Source organism: Fundulus heteroclitus, chromosome 6 (assembly GCF_011125445.2).
Source record: "Fundulus heteroclitus isolate FHET01 chromosome 6, MU-UCD_Fhet_4.1, whole genome shotgun sequence".
In the NCBI taxonomy this organism is placed as follows: domain Eukaryota; kingdom Metazoa; phylum Chordata; class Actinopteri; order Cyprinodontiformes; family Fundulidae; genus Fundulus; species Fundulus heteroclitus.
This window is the reverse complement of record NC_046366.1, coordinates 17,201,418-17,222,021: the sequence shown is the minus strand read 5'-3', so window position 1 is coordinate 17,222,021 and position 20,604 is coordinate 17,201,418. Positions and strand designations below refer to the sequence as shown.

The following is a 20,604-nucleotide window of genomic DNA, read 5'->3' as shown; positions in this document are numbered from 1 at the left end:
TCTCACAGAGCAGCGTTGAGTCTATCATCAATGTGAATATAAACTGATAGGCCAGACGAGGAAAAGATTAATAGGGTTCGGTGTGGGAATCCATTTACAGAACAGCTATCAATTTTGCAATTCACAAACCTGACTTTTTTAGAATATGGGAATAAAAAAAGCTTTTGTTGAAAAAAAAAAGTCATAAGAAGTCAGAAAACTTAATGGAAACACCATTCACACCATGAACCATGGAGGTGGCAGCATCATGCTGTGGGACTGAACCGATGTGACGATGGACAGAGCTAAATACAAGGCAGGACTGGAAGAAAACTTGTAAGAGTCTCTAAAAGATAGGCTATGTTGCAGAGAAAAAAAGCAAAAAACCCATGTAGCATTTTCCCTGCACTTCACAGCTGTGTATAGTGCTGCTAGGAGCTAACATTAAAGCCCACCGAAGTCTGTGGTTGTAATGTGGCAGAACGTGAACCAGATATGGGGTGTAAATACATATGCAAGGCGTTAAATGAAGCTATTGTGAAACTGTAAACATATTCTGTGTATATTGTACCTGCTACACCTAAAGCATTTGGAGTTGTGGGTGCAGCTTTGTGCCACATATTACCTTAGTGTCGGAGACAGCCTTTTCAAGCTTGTCGAGTCTTTCCTTTAAAGCTCCGCTGACAGAAGCGTTGTCTAGCTGAGCCTTGATCCTTGCCAGCTCAGAATCGAGCTTTTCCAAGTCATTTAGTAAAGTTTGAGCACAATTGTCACATTCTGAAAGATAAAAAAGGGTCCAACAGAAGAAGAACCCACTCGGGTTACTATGAGCGGCATGAGATCCCATCTGAACTCTGGTGTGACTATTTTTTATTTATTTATTTTACCTTGACAGCGCTCATCTGTGTTTGTGTCTCCTGGCTCAAGAGAGTTCTTGCAGACTACGAGGCAGTGAAAAAAAAAAAAAAACACGGTATGTTTGAATTTAAAAGTGATTTGAAAATATAACATACTTTGAAGAGAACGAGCGCAGAATCTAACCTCCAGTCTTGGGATCGCAGCTGTTTCCGTTTCCGTTGCAATTGCATGGCTGGCAACTTCTTCCTGGGATCAGCGGATCACCGTAGTAACCAGGTGCACAGCTGCATGAGGGAAGGCATTAACGAATAAGCATCAAATTGGGCAATGAATACATAACCCAGCAGCAGTCCAGACTGCGCGTTGTGGGTTACTCACCTTTCACACCTGACTCCGGTGTAGCCCGGTTTGCAGACACACTGGATGTCTCCAGACACGTCTCCGCAGCTTACAGCAAAACTGAACACGAATCACGGGGATTACACTGTTATTCCCGAAACAGTCGCAATTAGAAAACAGCAAAAGCAGTAAAGCTACATTTCTCACCCACCTGCTAGAGGGCACAGTGAATGGGCACGGGCACAGCCGGCACGTCCCCTGTGCCGCGCTGCCGTAATAACCTTCTCTGCAACGCTCGCATCGGTCCCCAGCTGTGTTGTCCTTACAGTTCTGAAAACGTCATAATTGTACCCGTTAATCCGCCGCCTGAGTGGATGCACGATGAAGTCAGAGTAACATTACACCATCGGATGTCTTTCTCTCCCAAGCCCACCGAAGAATGTTGTGGATGAACGCCACAAAGAGGAGAGTTCAGTCAACTGTGTCTGTTTGGTTTGAAGCTGTAAATATGTGGCTCAATGAGGGCAAAGCATGCACAGGCACAGTCTTGAGTGTCTTGCATAACATAACTTTGAAGAGCTTAAAAGAGCATAAAAGCTCACTCCTATCTCTGAGGAGAAGAACAAAAGGAGACGGCAAGAGGGGAAATTGTTGGGAGAAATTGAACGGAGTGTTTATTATTGAGGATCACGTCTTGTTAAGCTTTAACTTGCCGATACACATTTTATCTTCAGAAGCTTTTTTCTTTTTGTTGCGGTAAATAGTACTTTCCAGTCTTTCCTGTCACATGTGTTTGTTAATTACTTATACAAGAAGCCGTAAAAACAGGGTTTTAATACCGTTTTAAAAACAAGGACAAACCAATAGGCAGCAATACTATCAAGAAACAGCATTCTCCGATTGTATTTCCCAGAGAGTAAACCTTTGTTAAATTTTGAGTTTTCCAAAAGGCTGACGGCGTTTCAACATCTGGCATGTCCGATAACAGACGGGCTCAAAACAGAACAGCTCCCCTGTAATACGTTTAGCCTTCAAGCTACGGCTGGGGTCTCGTTATCTCTTTACCCGCACTGACAGTTTTTAAAACACCGTACCGATCCAACAAATACCTGACTCAAAGTCTTCTTCCCTCAGAAGCAACTTCTACACTAAAAAGTGTTATTAGCCTTATTTTGGAGCACTTAAAAGTTTGGTGCATTCACGGTGTGAGAAAAATTGATTTTTCACCGGTCATTTGCTGATTGAGATTTTGCTATTCCAATTAATATTTTAAAAAGTGCTCATTTTGTTACTAGATTTAGCAAGCAGCACATCGGTAGTGCTGAAATCGGCCGATTCTGGTCACGAGCCGCTTTCTTGGTGCATCTCCAGTTAAGAGTTCATGAGATTCCTTACCAGACACCTCCCTGTCCCATCTTCACATTCGTCAGCCAAACCATTGCACTCACAGGGCACACAACGGCCAAAGAACAGATTGCTGCCCTGTCTGTAGAATCCAGGAGCACATTTCTGAAAGAAAACAAACAACAAACGCACACAGTTCAGGACACTGATTTGCAGTTTATTTGTGATCGCAGTTACCAATAGTGAAACTTTAGCAATCTCCTCCAAACTGGGTCTCGTGTTTAATCCCACATACAATAGATTCTGATGCTTTTATCCACACATAACAATCGGCTCAGGCTGACTTTAGCTTCATGACATATTAACAAAGAAACTTGCCCTTTGCTTTAAGAGATAACAGCCATTTTAATCAGTGACAGTCTGAGGACGAAGCACGGAGTAAGCAGCAGCTGAGGTGAACTAAGATCCCTTCAAAAATACAAGGCAGCGCAGGTTTTTACCTGAAGCTGAGAACCAGCATCAGAGACTGAGGGATACTGAATGACCTGTCCTTGGTTGTTGAGAGATGGATACTCTATCCGCTGAGATGCCTGGTAGTCAGTCCTCTGATCCGAAATGCCATGATGCTGAGCGTGGCCGGTTTGCTCTCGTCTGCTGTTGGGTCTGTGCCCAGCACAGCAAAGCCCCACCACAGCCCAGCCTATCAGGCTCCACAACAGATCCCCTTTACGCCAACGCCTATCCATGCAGGTATCTGACATTCCCAGAGTTTGTCCTCTGCGAAATAGCTCCCTGCTCCCCCTTGTCTCAGGCTCTTAAACGTGCACACACGGAGACACAATGAGGACACACCCCATTTACCTGAGTCAGCCGGACAGAACAGCATGAGTCTGTTCGATGCATACAAGCACTCACATGCAAGTGTTTACATGCTCGTCTCTCTTTCTCTCTTTTACTTGCTACTCAAAAACGCACGCACACAATGACCTTAATGGTTGAATATGCATTTAGACAGACGAACAAGCTCAAGCCCAAGGATATGCATGGACCGGCCATCAAACCTCCTTAAAGTAAAAACATCAAAGTTACATGAACTGCGATGGCTGTTGGGCTTTAGTTAAAGCTAAAAGAAACTGTGGTTTTCAAAGTCTGGTATGTGTGCCACTAGTTGTACTTCAGCTACCTTCAATAGCATTCACAATAAAAAGCATTTTATTATGTGTATAGTAAACATAAAGCTATGTACCATGAGGTAGTGGACAATAGTGCTGGGGGCTACCTTCCAGCCGACATGTCTATAAATGGGCTACATCAGCTGGATTAGCACTGAGTGGGCTTTGGCTCCCAATCGGCTTCTTTCATGGCACCATTTGTGTAGACAAAATAAAACTTTAATGTAGGTCTTAGCAGAGTTTCACATGAGTATAGAGAAAATGTTTTCAATTTGTGCAACTCTTTTAGAACTAATATCGGTCCATCTTTTTATCCAGAACTGACCTGCATCAAACCTGTATAAGGAATTAGCATGGGGCCAATATGTAACCCACAGACAACCCAGCCAATTTCCATCCCACATGCAACTGTGTTTGTTTACCTCTGAAATTTAAACTTGGATTTGTTAGTGACAATAAACCAAACTGAACCAAAATGGAATCTTTTATTTTAAAATAAAACTAGCAGACAAAGTTAAAACCGCACCCTTAAATTCATCATATAGTCCAGATGGATAATGTTTTTCTTCTTTTGTCTTGTTTTTTTGGTTTTTTGTTTTTTTTGACACAGTTCAAGTCCTTCTGTATGAATATTTTTAAAAGTCAGTGAAGATCCTGATACTTTGAAAACTTTGCGTTTACTTGGGTGGTAATTTTCACAATTTATTTTTTTAACCACTGGTCTGTCTTAAAATGAAAGAAAACTCATACATCCTCAGACGACACTCACTTGTGAATCACTACCCACACACACACACTCATCAGACACAACTGGGTGTGTCGGCTGTACTCGCAGACAAAATGCTCACGTCGGAGGAACACTGAGGTGAGTACACTCAGGTTTATGAGTAACGTTATGTTGCCTAGAGACACACCCTGCGTTTTAAGGCAAGGCACCATGTCATAGCACCTCTGGGCACATATAATCAACTTCCTTTAAACATGCCCAATCTTACAGGGTTCACACACACACACACACAAACGCATACCAGTAGATTTATGAAAACAGACGTACAAGATGCAACACAACATAATTTTGTTCCCTTATAATAATGTCTCTAATAAATCTACAGGAATAGCTCCTCTTTACTTAGGTGTTGCTTGAATCTCTTCTCTAGTTTGATTTAGTGGGCAAAACGGCGGAAATGTTATGAGTACAAACTGGTTTTGAGGAGCTCTTTAAAAAGCAGATTGACTTAGTTCCATATCTTGGATCAAAAGAAAAACAAAATAAGCTTTTTTTTTCCCCCGTAGCAACTACATCAAACTAATACTCAGGTACCACAATACTACAAGCATTAACTATGCTGTTTATTACAGCTATAGAATCCCTAATATTAAGCTTGTACGAGTGTCCCACATATCACCGCCTGGGGCTGCACAAAGTTGCTGTAGAGATCTCAGAATGGGTATTTTCCAGCAAATTCCCCAGCTGATAAATCTTCCCTCCAGGAAAAGGGTGTGATACTTTGTGCAGACATGTTGGAACAGTCCAAAAAGTATGAGGACGAAAACCAACTCCCTAAGAATAAAAGATGCCACTTCAGCCCCACCCGGTTTCCTATCCTTTCACTTTTTTTTTTTCATTTTTGTTTGTTTTATTTTGTCTTAAACCACTTAAATTGGGAGCATACTTACACTAGATAAGATAAGATATGATAAGATAAGAAATCTTTTACTGTCTCACAATGGAGAAATTCGGTGGTGACAGTGGCAAAGACACACAGAACGTTACACACAGTTCACAGTAGTGGGAAAAAAACAAGCTAATCTAATCTAAAGATAGTTCTAAAGCAGCAGAGGATTAGATTTATCAGAAATGGCTAAATTAAATGTAAAACAAACAAATAACCGGAGTCTGGCATTTATTTTTTACATTTAATTTTGCCTTTTTTGGCAGGCAGAGGGAATATTGCACAATTATAGGTAATATGGCATACTCAGGTAACATATTGTGAGTCTATGTAATGGACTCATTTAGCCCTTGCTCTTTTGGAATTAGAGCAACAATATGTTTCTTATAATAGCTGAAAAGCTTTTTCAATGACTCTGGTTAAAGAAAACAGTGGAGCAAGGGAGGCTAAATACAGTATCTGGCTAACTATTTTATAGTCTGATAAAAAATAAATAAATAAAAAAACTTTTACACTATCATTCAAAGTGGTGTATTTTACACAAAACCAATATTGTACATTACTGGAAAAAAATACCCACCCCAGAGTGATAGGTGGTGGCAGCATCATGCTGAGGGGTTTTCATAGGATGAAACTGATGCTTTTGCTAAATTGGATTAAGTTATAAATACTTCCAAACGCAAGCCAGTTTGGAACCAAAATCTTTCTGATTGAATACTGAAGATGAAAACGGATTTTTTTCACTATTATAGTGGGTCCATGTATACATCCAAAACAACGAATAAATGAATTCTTGATATGAAAATATAAAGTTTTGGATTGACCAAGTCTGAGTCCAGACCTAAATCTGATAGAACAATTGTACCTACACCTGAAGAGCAGAAAGTTTGCTTCGAAAACTCATATCCCGCAACCAAAATTATTAGCTTCACAACCGTTAAACCAATGTTAGATAAGGAAATTTGAGGAAGCTAATGCTAGCTGCTAACCGATAACCAACGTGTCAATCAATCACACGTCTTGAGACAAACGGTGCTGCACACACACAAAACACACACACGGCACATGACGAATGTGTGCAGCATGTTTGAGGGGATAGCTGTTGTAGTTCAGGATAAATTACTTTTAAAGTTTAACTTTTACGTGGCAGTGGAAGCTTGTGATAAGAAAATTATATCCCTTTGTGCCCTGATAGGTGCATTTAGTAAAAATAGTTTGTGCGAGTCAGGAAGTCACTCCACTGTTATTGTGAGAGAAAGAAGCAACCAGCTCTATTGCCTCTACCTTGCAAATAAGCCCAAAGTCACTGATAATAAGTGGAACAGGCAGCACTGCACTGCTGGAAGCCTAAAACACATTGAGAACATTTATGGAGGTCTTCACTTTCCCTCTGTCATCACTCTTTAACAAACGGGCAATAAATCCTGACGTTTAGGGTTAGTTATTGTTGCAACATCAATGATGTATTATCTTTAATGTGCACTATTTCTGACTAGAGAGGCATAAATAAAAATCAGTTTCATCATTGTTGTGTAGAAACAAGTTTTTCTTATACATGCTGGTAAAATGTTCCTCGAGGATTGCCATGGGGCAGCCAGGCAGTAAGCCACCAGATGTTTTATACTGACGTGTTGGAAATAAAACAGCCTGTCAGCTTTCGACCGACGGAGGCTCCACGTTGAATATAGAAGCAGGACCATCAATAACTTTTGAGGTGGTTTATTTAAGGACTTGCACCAAACACACTTAACAACAACAACGTCTGCCTTTTATAGCAGTGCACCCTGAGTGTCTTGCTAGAATGAACCAACGAAGGGGATGATCAGAAAATAATAAACAACCATACTTACACAAAAACACCCAAAAACGATAAATGAAACCTAACAAATATTTACATGAATGCAAATCATTTAACTAAACAAATCTAAAGTCAATCAAAATAATACTTCAAATTAAACATAATTCCTTAAAGCTCTACCCTCCTTACAAATGGTTTGCTCCAAGAGCTTTCAGCAGCACCTGCAGCTTGTTTCTCCCATTTGCTGCCACACCCTGCTGAGGAGCCAAACCAGGAAGAGGTAGGTGCTTACAACTAAACAAGAGTTCTGTCAAAACAAGAAAATAAACATCTGTAAATTTAAGGAAACATAAATTGACATTCATATATTGACACTTCCTTCACACAGAATGGATGGCCAGTCCCCCTGCATTCAAGAAGGTACACCTAAATGTCTGAACAAAAATACAACAAAAATAATACAACAATGCAACTGTTTAGACTGTAACTCAATCAATAATCAAGTTTCCTGATGTAATGCAAGCTATCTCCATTACACAGCCCTACAGCGACCCAAAAGCCCAGCTTTGAGTCCAGTCTCCATCCACCTTATGCAGTGCCGGTGACAACCCCAGAAAGCTCAGTTACACTATTAATTATGGGAACCGACCGCATCATAACAAGAAGAAAGAAGAAAGGTAGAAAGAAATCAGCACAGTTATTAGCAATGTTTTTGTGTGTGTGTGTGTGTGTGTGTGTGTGTGTGTGTGTGTGTGTGTGTGTGTGTGTGTGTGTGTGTGTGCGTGTGTGTGGAGCCGTGACTCTTACTGTAGTTGTAAACAGGGGATGAGTGTCTTGTGAACGTTATTGCACTTAGTTATCAAAACCCAATACAAAGAACGTTACCCAGTCAGCAAATCATTTCTAAGCTCAGCGTGACTGATAATACGGAAAACTAAATTTTGCTCCACAATAATTCATTTTCCTATCATGGCGACTGTGCGCTCCACTGCTAAAGAGAGACGTGAACCAGACGTCTCCTCGCAATCTGAGAGATCTGAGGAACTATTGCTAGGTAGGCTGATCAAATCAAGATGTGAATCCTGAACGACTCCAACCAAAGAAGCCCCAAAAGGGACTTTAACAAAGGATTAGTTTAAGTGCATGTTTTCAACAAACCAGTTTTTCATTTGAATTGTACAGGACTAAAGGACATGTCACATTATATGTGGAACAAGAGACGTCTCTGTCCCCGGCTGTCTGAGCATAACTTCTCACCTCACAGGAGTCTCCGTTGTACTGAGAGGGGCAGGAGCAGACTTCCACAGTATTTGCTGGACCTCCTGTCCCCGAGTCTGTCGCCTCCTCCAGGCCCACCTCCCCCAAGCTGAGTCGTTGGCTCTGGGTGAAGTACAGGGCTCGGATCCGCAGGCCCACCAGACCCGCTAAGACCATCATGAGCTCCTGCCTGGACACGGGCCTGTTGGTGCCAGCGTGCCGCCAGCTTCCCTGCAAACAACCAGAGCACTGAATGTAATCCTCAAAAAATACCACTGCACTCAAGAAGAACATTTCAGATGATATGAAGGTAAAAAAAAGTCCTCCGACTTTGTGTCACAGTTTTGATCTGATCCTTAGGATATTCTTTATTGTTTCTTTTTGTTAGATTTCCCCCATTTTCTGTTTAAAATCCAACCATTAACAAACATATTTTGTAATTTTAGGATTAATCAGTGAGCTTAAACATCATATTGTAGTAGTACCCATTCAAATTAGTTGCAGGCATCAGAGAACAATAACATCGCTTATTTTACCTCCAAGAGTTGGACTCTGCCCTGGTGCAGCCTGTCTGGAAGGGGAGGCTGTGACGCCACGTGGATCAGGCTCATATCCTGACCCTGAAGGGGGTGAAATAATAAAGAAAGGATGGCTGTTTTTGTTTTTCATAACTGAGAGGAAAAAACACTTTCAGTAAGGCTGAAATAGAGGGACCACTACGTACGGTCAGCACAACGTCTGGTTGTCTGTCAATAAGAGTCATGCCCTCACTCGGGATCCCAAAGGATTTGGACTGGTAGGTGAGGAAGCCGCCATAAGACGAAACCTAAGAGTCAGTAAGAAAGATAAAACGGCTGTTAGGTTACTTGAAATAGGGTTAGTGAAATACAGGCTAAAACGTTAGAAAGAAACAGACAGAAAGTGTCAGAAATAGAACAAGATGTATGCATTTATAATTTCACCGGTAACCTTTGGCAGAGGCAATAAAATATTTAAAATCAAAATGTTTCATATTGTATTCAACTAAATCCATCTGTATATGAGTATTAATGGTTGTTTTATATAGCACCCTCCACTCTGCAAGCCTAATAATAAATACTTTTTATGCAGGCATAAATGCAACTCGTTGCTGCAGCTCGTCAACAGAGAGTTTTAGAGATTGAGAGTGACCAACCAGGATCCTAATCCAGCCTGGTTTGTTTCAGTTGACTATAGATATGGGCGAGTTAAGCCAAGCAGTTGTTATCTTGCAGCTATTTCCTGAATGTGTAGCGCTGGAGACTCTTCGAAATCTGATTGTTGTACACATGTACACGGTTTGGGTGACCTTTTCAGCCAAACAGCTGCGAGTAGAGATATTTATTGTCTGGAGCATCAGAGACAGGAGTGGGGGAGCTACACCTACTGAGGTCCAGATTTTGTAACCATCGTGAGAAGATGCCACGGTCTGATTTTGGACGGAAGTGAAAAACCCACTTCTCTGTTTCCAAGGGTCATTGAGAGCCAATGGACCAAAAGGGGGCTCAGCAGGAGTTCCTTCCTCCTTTTATTCTCCAAAGCTTCTTTAATCTCAAATTGAAGCATTTTTGATTAGATAAAAAAACACTTCAGATTATCTCTTTAAGCAGTAAGATTAATGGCTTGCTTGTTTATGTTGCATTTTTGCTTCTTTACTTAATCAGTGAATTAAAATTTATCAATGTAATTACTAGTAAGTTAATTATTGATTCTATGAGTAACTAGATTTAATATCCATCTAAAGTCCAAATATTGTGAATCTGAAAAAAAAATGATATTCAGAATGTTTCCTCACTTTCCTTTTTGTAAAGTAGATAATTTGGGCTCATTGAGAAGGTGAAAGAATTTATCATTTTAACTGAATGGGGAAAAATTATTTACCGATTTAACATAGGCATCATTATAATTGGTAATATAGTTTAGACTGATAAAACATTCTTAATTTTAAATAATGAGACTGCTAAGATTGTTGATACATAAACATTGGTAGCATCTGTTACATTTAAGAGGGATTTATCATCATTTCATACATGTAGCATGTTCTCTTGTCTGTCTCGTTTTGACGAGTGGCTAAGAGAAACAGACCTTTGTGTCAAGCCCGTTTTATACCTACAACAGGAAGTCATTGATTGCTGATAAAATGTTCATAGAAACTCTGATCAATTTAAAAACCTAAAGTAGAAATCAATCCATCCATCCAGTAATTCTAAAAAACAACAACTAACTTATAACATCGTATTTGAACAAATGTATTCATGTGAAATATTAAGACTTTTTATATATACATTTCAGTGGAAGCTACTCCAATAACAGCTTGATTTTTTAAAAGTTATTATATAACATATCAGGGAACAAAGAACGGCTGCGTGTGAAGGTGTGAGCTCGTTAGCAACATTTCTTTGAGCAAAATGCCACCCAGTGTTCCTTTCTGTGTTGAAGCAGCAGAACAAATGCAGTGAAATTCAGCTTTTCATGGGCACAGCGGTCCAGGATGAGCTGACTCACCCTGTCTCCCAGGTAGGACTGTGGCGCCACCCAGTGTAGAGTCTGAGCCGTCGGAGGAAGCTCCTGGATGTCTGCCACTGCCGTGTTGCTGGCCGTGTTCAGCACTGAAGGAACCTCCTCCCGGTCGGGGCTTTCCAGACGCCAGCCACGCATCTCCACAAACTGATGACAGGACATTTTAGGAGTAAACCCACGGGAGTTGTGCTGTACTTCAGTAAATATTATGATCCCAACTGGACTACTGCGGTTTGATGTCACACACTAACGCTTCATTGGAAATCAGAGAACCATCCAAGATTACAAGATCAGAGAGAGACAGAGCATGAGCAAAATCTGATCTTCTGAAAAAGTAAAATAAAAATGATCATGGCATGAAACAATTTGCTATTTAATGATGTTCTGTCTTTTCTACAACACCAACAATAGCTCCAATCAAACAACTCGTATTGTTCTCCTTACTGTCTCACACTCAAATAAGCTCTGAAAAGGATGTGATTTTTAAAAGTATGACACGCTTGCTCTAAAAAAAAATCATCCAACCTTTCCTCGCCGTTTGTTGGAGCTCTGACACCGATCAGTGGCTCCGAAGCAGAAGCAGCTGGAGCAGCCGAGGAGGTTCAAGGGGTCAAAGTAGAAGGACCCTTCGCGACAAGTATCACACCTGACACCTACGACGTTTCTCTGCAAAAACACAACAGCATTCATGAGACGGGAGTCACGACCAGGCGTCGCAAGAACAAACCCAAGGGACTTTCCGAATCAGCAGCTCGCTGAGCCCAGCTCACCTTGCAGAGGCACCTGCCTGTGTCGGGATGGCAGACTTCAGACGTGACTCCCCCCTGGCTGCAGTCGCACGGCAGACAGTCGGGAAAGCGGTAATAGCCCGGAGCGCAGCGATCACACTGCCGGCCTCCGATGCGAGGTTTGCAGCTGCAAAAGGCCCGCAAAAGCATTCATGTCATTTAAATCATCAGAGCACTATCAAAATAAAAAAATATCTCTCATGTTATCCCGCACAACTGTTAGCTCTTCAAATCCACTGATTAAGATTCAGGCAGTAAACTTACAGTCTATTACAAAGTCATGTGTGTATAAAAAAGGACATTTTAACCGTCAGCAGCTTTCAGGTTTTCTACCCAGGGTGGCACTGCTTGGCGAGGTTAGCAATGCAAAAGGGATCAAGAGGGGAACAACAGGAAACTAGAAAGGTTTCCTAGTCAGGTTCCTAGCTTTCTAGGAACCAAACTAGGTTCCTAGAAACCAAACCTTTTCTTGGAACCAGACTAGCCTTCTTTATTTTTTGGGGTACAGTGGCACAGGATCTAGGGAGTTTGTCCTGTAAACTACTCTCACAGAATCCCATAGGATTTGGTTGCAACAACAAGCAGTTTTGTGGATGTGTGAAAACATTTCACAGGTAATTCTACAGACAGTGGATGTACTAACACTATCAAGTAATAGGAAATTATGTGCTGAAATATTTTACATGTTATTCATATTAAATATATATATATGTATATATAAGTATGATTATATATATATATATATATATATATATATATATATATATATATATATATATATACATATATACATATATACACATATGTAAATATGTTTTTGTATATTGTTATTTATATATTTATAAATGTTGTGTATATATATATTTTTAAATGAATAAAATGCAAAATATTTCAGCACATGACTTTCTCAGTACTTGATATTTTTAGAACATAACATAAAAGTATATGGCATTTGACATTTTAAAAGTCTTAAGCCCCCCCCTGAACATGAGAAAATCCTCGTTATTCCATGCTGTAGCGCACATATTCCTTAGTTACTGGGGGGAAATAGGGAGTACCAATATGGCGGCTGGTGGCTTCAAAGCGACTCGTTCTAACAGATAGCAGTGTATAATATAGCTCAGTGGTTCAACCCCCTGACGCTGATGTATGGCAAGCTAGCTTCTGTCAGTCTGCCCCCGGGCAGCTGTGGCTACAAAGTGTAGCTTATCAGAGTGTAAATGCTTAAATGCAGGAAATTACCTAAAATGACCTGAATAAAATGCAATACAGCTTATTTAAGGTGCAACGGAAAGATAAGTTTTGCATTTTTTCATCTAGGGCTTGTTTGCGTCCCTTTTGTAATGCCGCTTAAGACAAAAACATCACCCAAGCAGACAAATGCATATTTTGCCCAAATTAAAATCCCAGAACTGCATCCAGGCACAGAAGGAAAAATCATCAGCCACACACACATAAGGGAAAATCTTTGAGCTTTTAGCAAAAGCATTGAGAAATTTCATGAGAAAGAAAACATGCTCGGGTGATGTTTTATATTTCTGAACTTCTCACTTTCGTTTTCTCCGATGTTCTGTTCATGTTTCATTGAGGATTTACGAATGCACATAAAAGCAGATTTCTGGGTATGAACAGTAGCTCGTGTAAACCCTGCACAGGTTACCTGCACTGTCCGGTAACAGTGTCACACTGAAGCCCTGCGTTTACGTTCACCCCGCTTGGAGAGCACCCACAGTTCTCACAGCCCAGCAAAGGGTGGTAGCTGAAAGTCTGATGCAGGCACACATCACAGGTTGGTTTGACTGTCTGAGGAGGACAGATGCAGCGTCCGGTCACTTCATCACACAGTCGCCGTCCGCATTCACATGCTGCAAGAACAGAAACGGAAATCCCCACAGCTTTAAAGCTTCATGTCCGTGCTGGCTATGAAATATATTTTAGATGAATCTAATGCTGTGAGCCGAAAGCTAATAGCCATTCACGTTTGCAGTAGGGAAATCCGTAGTATCCTGTGGCACATCTGTTGCACCGCCGCCCGATGACGTGAGGCCTGCATGGACACTGTCCTCCAACGGGATCACATGCCGGCCCGGTGGAGCCAGACTGATCACAGTCGCAAAGCAGCGCTCCGTCGTTGTAAGCTGCCACGAGAGCGCGGGCAGAGTCTCTACAAAACTGGGATGAGGCTCTGGGTCTGGCACGACATAAAAGGTAAATGAAACATCTCTTTCAAACACAGTAAGAGTTTGATACTACACAACAGCAGCTAGGGGGCAGCATTTCTAAAATAAATTGACAGTACTAAGGGTTATTTCTAAAGACGTTTACCACATATAGATATTCACAGCAATCAGATTATAAATTATTAGAGGACTGAGTTCAGGTTACAGATACCAGATATATAAATACATTGCATAAAAAGACAACTAAATCAGACTAAATGTTCCCTGTTTTACGAGTCTCCCTGCTGTATGACCGTTCGAATTGTTTGCATTTTTTGTGTTTGGCACATGCCACAATAATGTGAGAGATATTCTTTTGAGATTTAAATGGGGAGACACACCCGCAGATGTATTTTGTGGCAACAGCTAAAACCTTGTGTGACATCATGGATAAATAAACAATAAATAAATAAAAGTTAAAGATCAGGCAGAGAATTATTGATTGATTATCGCCCTTGGATATGATTTCCAGACAATAGAAGGTGCCACATTATGCACCACAATATATGCAGGTATGAACAGCGTGGAAATGGTTAGCAAGCGTATGTTTAGGAAGGAGACTGGTTCTGTGTCCCAAAGAAGAATTTGAAATGTGTTCGTATCATCCCCAGAACTATATTAAAATACCTTTTAAAAAAGCAATGTTAAGCAGATAACAAGGTTTCATTATACAAAGGGAATTAAGTTGTTGTTTTGGAGTGGCCATCACAAAAAAGTTATGTACATAGTTGGAAAAGGGGAGTGCAAGCATGGCAGCATTCAAACCGGACTCTGTATACCAGTTCTGTCAGGAGGAATTGACCAAAATCTGACCAAACTATCATGAGAGCTTGAGTAAGGACACACCCAAAACTTTTGACCCAAGTCATACAGTTTAAAAGGCGAATCTATCAAATAATTTGCAAATGTATGTACACATATAAAAAATGCTTTCTCACTATTCATCATTTAGCAAATAGAAGTCATTTTGGTAATCCTAACTGAGATAAAACAGGTAACTTTTAGTCTAATTTAATGTCATACGGTGAGAAAAACGTCTTGGTTTTTGGATACCTACTCTATATAGAAGCCTTCTCTTGTGCATTGTTTTAGGAAATCTGCAGACTTATCCAGTGGCCTCTCTTGCAGGAGCTCTGGGGTGTAACTGCTATCAGGAACCAGCAAGATATAATTCTGAATAAGACACAAAAAATACATAAATAAGCCGCCTTGCAAGTAGGGCACCAAATTACATCTTTTTTGTTTTTTCGTTGATACTTTCCAAAGACAGTAAATTAAAACATTCTGACCCTGCAAACAAAGCTTAACCTGTCCCCTGTCTTACACAGCCCTGAGCTTCAGCCATTATATAAAGCTTTGTGGGGCTGCCAGGTAGAAAACAGTCACTTCATTGTTGTTGTTGGAGATATGGCATAACACTGAGGAGAGAGGACCACTGCATGCCAAATCTTCAGCTTGAACCACCACAGGCTCTGAAAACCTGCAGCTGTACAAGAGCAAACTTCTTTTGCCAGACATGCATCTTTTCTTTTTTTTGCTTTTTTTTTTTTTTTTTTTTGCTTATTGCATTTCAGAATTGCTTGAGTTGCTGTGAAACAAATTAAACATAATACACTGACCAAAATAAGGGTCTTCCCACGTGGCGCGATGACAGAGATGCTGGGTGGCTGCACAGAATCCCTGTAAAAGTCGAGAGCAATGCGGCCGTCGGCGACAACAACCTCCCTGCAACCTGACACCGCCGGGCAGAAGGTGGCATTTATCTCACCTGGAGGGGAAGACAGTTCCTCAGTTAGACAATATGCTGCTCAGTAATCTCTTTTTTTCTATTTATGACACTGAAGGGAGCGTCTCCAAAGCCTTGGGAGGATCTGGTCATTTGGCCACGTCTGTTATCTGAGCTTAAGAAGGAATCTGCTGTGTTCACTGCCAGAATAAGCGTGCATTTCCCTAAATTTAGTTTGATAAGACTCAACCTCCCTCCCAAATACTCACCCTGCCACATGTGCCCGGCATTTACTCGCACTTCCACCGGGAAGGAGATGTGTTCAGGCTGATGATAATGCACCACAATAACATAGCGGCCAGGGAGAGGAACCGCTGGAGTAAACCTGATCTCAGTCTGCGGGGAAAATAAGAATTTACAGCTAGGATTCAGCTTGTTTTTATTTTTTACGTATTGTCCAGACGGGATGCTGTTCAGATAAACATACCTGAGGGAATTTGAGTACTGTCCCATCGCTCTGAGGCTCATGGACAGAGAACAGGCTGGACTGTCTTCTCTGCCTCCAGTCCAGATTCTTGCCCTGTTGGAGAGGAGCTGCTGGTACGGCCGACAGCTCTCCGTCGCGGGCCGCGTACAGAATCCAGGCCGGGGACGGCTTGTCAAACCGCCTTACTACACAGTGCCGACTGTCAACATGAAGCACCAAGAAATTATTGTTAAGGGGAAATTCCTGTTTGCCAAGCAATAACTGTCGCATCTATAGAAAATAACAATTACTAAGTAATTACAAACTTCTACAAATTTTGGTCCCATTACAAACCCCGAAGTACAATGTTTTTTTTTCTGCCAGGATTTTATGTGATAGACCAAGATAAAGTAGTGCACAACTGTGAAAAGAAGAAAACCACACACGCGTTTCGACATTTCTTTGCAATTAAAGAATCTGAACAGTGTGGCGTGCATTTGTAGCCGGACTTTGTTACGCTGAACCCCAAATAACGTCCAGTGCAACGAATGGCATTGCAGTGTAAAATTTAATACTGAAGATCTCTATGGCTACGTTCACACTGCAGGTCTTGATGCTCAATTCCGATTTTTTTGTGAAATCAGATTTTTTTTGCGTGGTCGTTCACATTTCCAAATATATGCGACTTGTATGTGATCTCCTGTGTGAACTGAATGCGTTCAACCTAAATGTCCCGCATGCGCACTCGAGGACGCGATGACGTCACACGTAGCAAGCGTCCTCAGTGTTTGCGGAAGTAAACATGGATTATAATGCTGCCGCGCAGTTTGCGTTCTTTAATTTATTTTCTAACTGGAGCATTCCCTCCATTGACTGCTCTCCTCATTGTAGTCCGCTATGGGTGTCGTCTTTCTTCCCGCTTCTGCATAGCAGGACGCAGAATAGTGACGTTTGTCACGTATCGGTGACGTACAGGTCAGATAAATGCGACCCGGCCGTACAGACACAGGTCGCATTTGAAAAGATCAGATACGTATCGGATTCAGGGCCACATGTCCAAGTGGCCTGGGTCGCATTTGAAAAAATCTGATCTGTGTTGTTCAGACTGTCATAAAAAGATCAGATACAGGTCGCATATGGGCAACAAAATCGGAATTGGGTCACTTCAGGCTGCAGTGTGAACGTAGCCTTAGAGCGCATTAAGTATTCACACCAGGGAAGTCTAGGATGAAGATATTTAAGAAGTTTAAAGCAGGCTTATGTTATTAACTCACATCCCAAACTTTGAGCTCCACACTGAAATATTAATGTCCTCTTAAAAAGGAAAGAGCATCGCCCAGCGGCAAAGTTACTAAAACATGTCCCTCCACCTAAACTGCCAGGCCCAAGAAGATGAGAATTTATCAGAGAAGCAGCCATGAGGCCCATGGTTACTCTGGAGGAACTGCAGAGATCCACTGCACATGTGTAGGTAGGTGTTTACAGGAAGACTCTGAATGTTGCACTCCAAAAACGAGTCTCGGGTTGCAAGAAGAAAGTCATTTTTGAAGGAAATCCAAACAAGCTCCTTTTGTCAGCTTGCAACAAGTCATGTAAGCGGTCACAGCAAGCATGTGAAAGAATGTGCCTCTGGTCAGAGAAGGCAGAAATGAAGATTTTGCCCAACATGAGAAGTGCTATGCATGGGGGAACACTAATACTGCACATTACCTTGAATGCACCATCAGTGTGGTGAAACATGGTGGCAGCAACATGCTGTAGGAAAGATTTTGAGCAGGACACAGAAGCTGATCAGAGGTGGCGGTAAGAAGGATGGAGCATAACGTGGAGTAATGCTGTGTAACCTGTGTAGACGTTCACTTCCTCCACGCACATCAGAGCCATGATGGAACGGGTTAGAGGAAACCATCGTCACGTGATAGAATGACCAATTGAAAGCATCATTCTAAATCCAATTAGGTATGTGGCCAAACTTTATTTATCATGTATACAAGACGCTCTCAATCCTGTCTTACTGAACTTGAGCTATGTTGCATAGAATGGGAAAAAAAATCTGTCTGTTGATATGCAAAGCTGATGGAAAAATGTTCCAAACTATGCGCAGCAGTAACTGCAATTAGTTTGACTCAGGACAGCTGAATACAGCTGAATACTTTCAGTTGGTAGAAGAAAATTAAAACTGGGTACTGTTTTCATTCAACTTCACAAATATATACTTTTTTTTTTTTTGTTAGTCCATCACATAAAATCCTAATAAAATATGTTGAATGTGTTGAAATAGGAAGTTGAACTTGTTTTGCAAAGCACTGGTGCCAATCAAAATAGCCATGCTTGCTTTCTGTTCATTTCCATGCTTTTTATCCGTCTACATGTTTTCCATGTTCATGTCAAGTTTCGAGATAGACAACAGAGCTGCACAGCAGCAACTGGAAAATCTGCGACATCCAAGCAGCTTATTAGCTCTACAGCGAGTAAGTTTAGGACAACAGTTGTTCCAAAGTTCGTCTTTAGGTAAGGGACCCTGGCCAGCTTGGGGGAAAGCTTGTATTCACAGCTGGAAAACAGATGTGCTTCTCTGCCACCGGGTCTAATCCAGCATCCAACATTCTCCAAATTACAACTTGCGGCCATGGATGTTATGCCGAAAGCTTGAACCGCGTTTTTCAGCAATATTCACAAAACTTAAAAAAACAATTTTTTAAATCAACTGTAGGTTTTACAGTTAGGTTTACAAAATTACGATGATAGAAAAAAAGGTCAATAAAAAGTTAAATAAAACAGTTTTCCCTCCTTTTGCATTCTAGCCATGTAGGTTAACGTTACAGTCACGACATCCTCCCAACCAATCACAAACGCAGACCCAAGATAGCTCCGCCCCCTTCAAAGAGTTCAGAGTTCAGTGTTCTTTTTCATATTTTTTTTAAACTTACAGTTTTGGTAAAATGTTGGTTGAATAAAGGGTTGAGTTTGAATTCAATGTTTGTGTGTTCTGTATATAAAAATAGTTTGCTAAGCAACAGCATAAAATGGCCAGGGCTGCACTTAAAATATATGTTTGGAATTTGTTGATAATTATAGATATTGATAAATATGATTTATATTTTATCAATATGCTTTATTTCTATATCGTCCAGCCCTAGAAACACATCCTTCACGATTTAGGGGTAAATACTGAAAAGCACGTCCAACACGACCCAAAGTACTTACCTGTCCTGAGTGAAGCGACCATGATTGGAGACACACAACACCTTGGGCTCCACATACTCCATAGAGAACTCTTCAGCAGGCACCGCATACAACTTGTACTACACAGGAACACAGGGAAGGTGAAAAATATCGTGTTGCTTCTTTGAAAAAAAATGTAGATGGGGAGTTTTTCTTCCTGTTTTCTGGAAACATTGTCCTCACCAGAAGGAATGATGTCGTGGAAGTTTGCAGAAGGATCTCCGTCCTGTGGGACAGCTGCAGCACGGCCACTTGATTCCTGCTGTCCACCGCCACACTCCGGCACAAAGTGCTGCATGGGGGAGTAAAAGATCAGCTGCACACATTTAACAGTGCCTTGGAAAAGCAATCAGGTCCCTGAAACGTTCCTATATTCCATCACGTTACAAACACAAACCGTTACTTATTCTAGGGGGATGTTATGTAATAGATTAACACAAAGTTGAGCATAAATGTGAAGTCAAAGGAAAAGGATACAAGTATTTGATTTTCTTTGCAAATGAAAAGAGGGAAAATGGGGGGAACTCAGAACATTTTTCCATCTGGATTGGCCTGCATGTAGCTCTCTCTATATATAACCATGACTCTAACCAGTTTAACCTTCTCCTGCTGAAGAAAAGCATCAACAACTCAAAATACTGCCACCACCGTGCTTTACTGCTCTGCTCAAGTTGGCTGTAACTTTTCCGCTGCAGACAGGGTTCGGCATGGAGGCCAGGAATCACATTTCTCTTTCATCTGAGATTCAGTCATGTTTGTTGTGTCCATATATGGCATGTACTGTAGCAAACTGCAAACAGTTGTGGTTGTGCCATGGTGATTCCTTTTTTGGATGACGGATTAAAGTGCTTCACGACCTTACCCTGATTTAAACCCCTTTAACCCCGACCCTCCTGTTCTCTGACAGACCTCTGAAGCTTTCACAGAACAGCTAGATTTAGACTTTAGAGCTTTGATTACATTCAGATGGACTCTGTTTACAACCATTTGGTAGCACTGGATTCAATTTCACGAAGGGGGTCAGAATTTGGATTAGCATATGTAAAGCAGAATAATGTATGATTTTTCCTTCCACTTGCCGATTCACTTTGTGTTGGTTTTATCACATAAAACACCAATAAAGTTCACTGAAGTTTGTTGTTAGATGCATTTCCAAGTCACTTTACTTGACCACAACACTGGCGATTGGAGATGTCCTGAAAGAAACTAAACACATTCTCAC

The 20,604-nt window shown here is 41.1% G+C and overlaps 1 protein-coding gene across 1 annotated transcript in view; it reads right to left on the bottom strand.

Moving 5' to 3' along the window:
• LOC105934721 (laminin subunit alpha-3) overlaps positions 1 to 20,604 on the bottom strand; it is a 100,287-nt gene that overhangs the window by 29,468 nt on the left and 50,215 nt on the right. Inside the window, exons 27-46 of the mRNA XM_021322844.2 lie at positions 19,566 to 19,674; positions 19,365 to 19,462; positions 16,179 to 16,377; positions 15,961 to 16,087; positions 15,585 to 15,733; positions 15,023 to 15,138; positions 13,726 to 13,937; positions 13,407 to 13,611; positions 11,729 to 11,873; positions 11,484 to 11,624; positions 10,944 to 11,105; positions 9,145 to 9,246; positions 8,957 to 9,040; positions 8,421 to 8,651; positions 2,572 to 2,685; positions 1,388 to 1,506; positions 1,216 to 1,296; positions 1,021 to 1,121; positions 867 to 920; positions 605 to 756 (exon numbers count right to left, since the gene is read on the bottom strand). Coding sequence (XP_021178519.2) covers positions 605 to 756; positions 867 to 920; positions 1,021 to 1,121; positions 1,216 to 1,296; positions 1,388 to 1,506; positions 2,572 to 2,685; positions 8,421 to 8,651; positions 8,957 to 9,040; positions 9,145 to 9,246; positions 10,944 to 11,105; positions 11,484 to 11,624; positions 11,729 to 11,873; positions 13,407 to 13,611; positions 13,726 to 13,937; positions 15,023 to 15,138; positions 15,585 to 15,733; positions 15,961 to 16,087; positions 16,179 to 16,377; positions 19,365 to 19,462; positions 19,566 to 19,674 — 2,701 coding nt within the window. The remainder of the gene's footprint in view (positions 1 to 604; positions 757 to 866; positions 921 to 1,020; positions 1,122 to 1,215; positions 1,297 to 1,387; positions 1,507 to 2,571; positions 2,686 to 8,420; positions 8,652 to 8,956; positions 9,041 to 9,144; positions 9,247 to 10,943; positions 11,106 to 11,483; positions 11,625 to 11,728; positions 11,874 to 13,406; positions 13,612 to 13,725; positions 13,938 to 15,022; positions 15,139 to 15,584; positions 15,734 to 15,960; positions 16,088 to 16,178; positions 16,378 to 19,364; positions 19,463 to 19,565; positions 19,675 to 20,604) is intronic.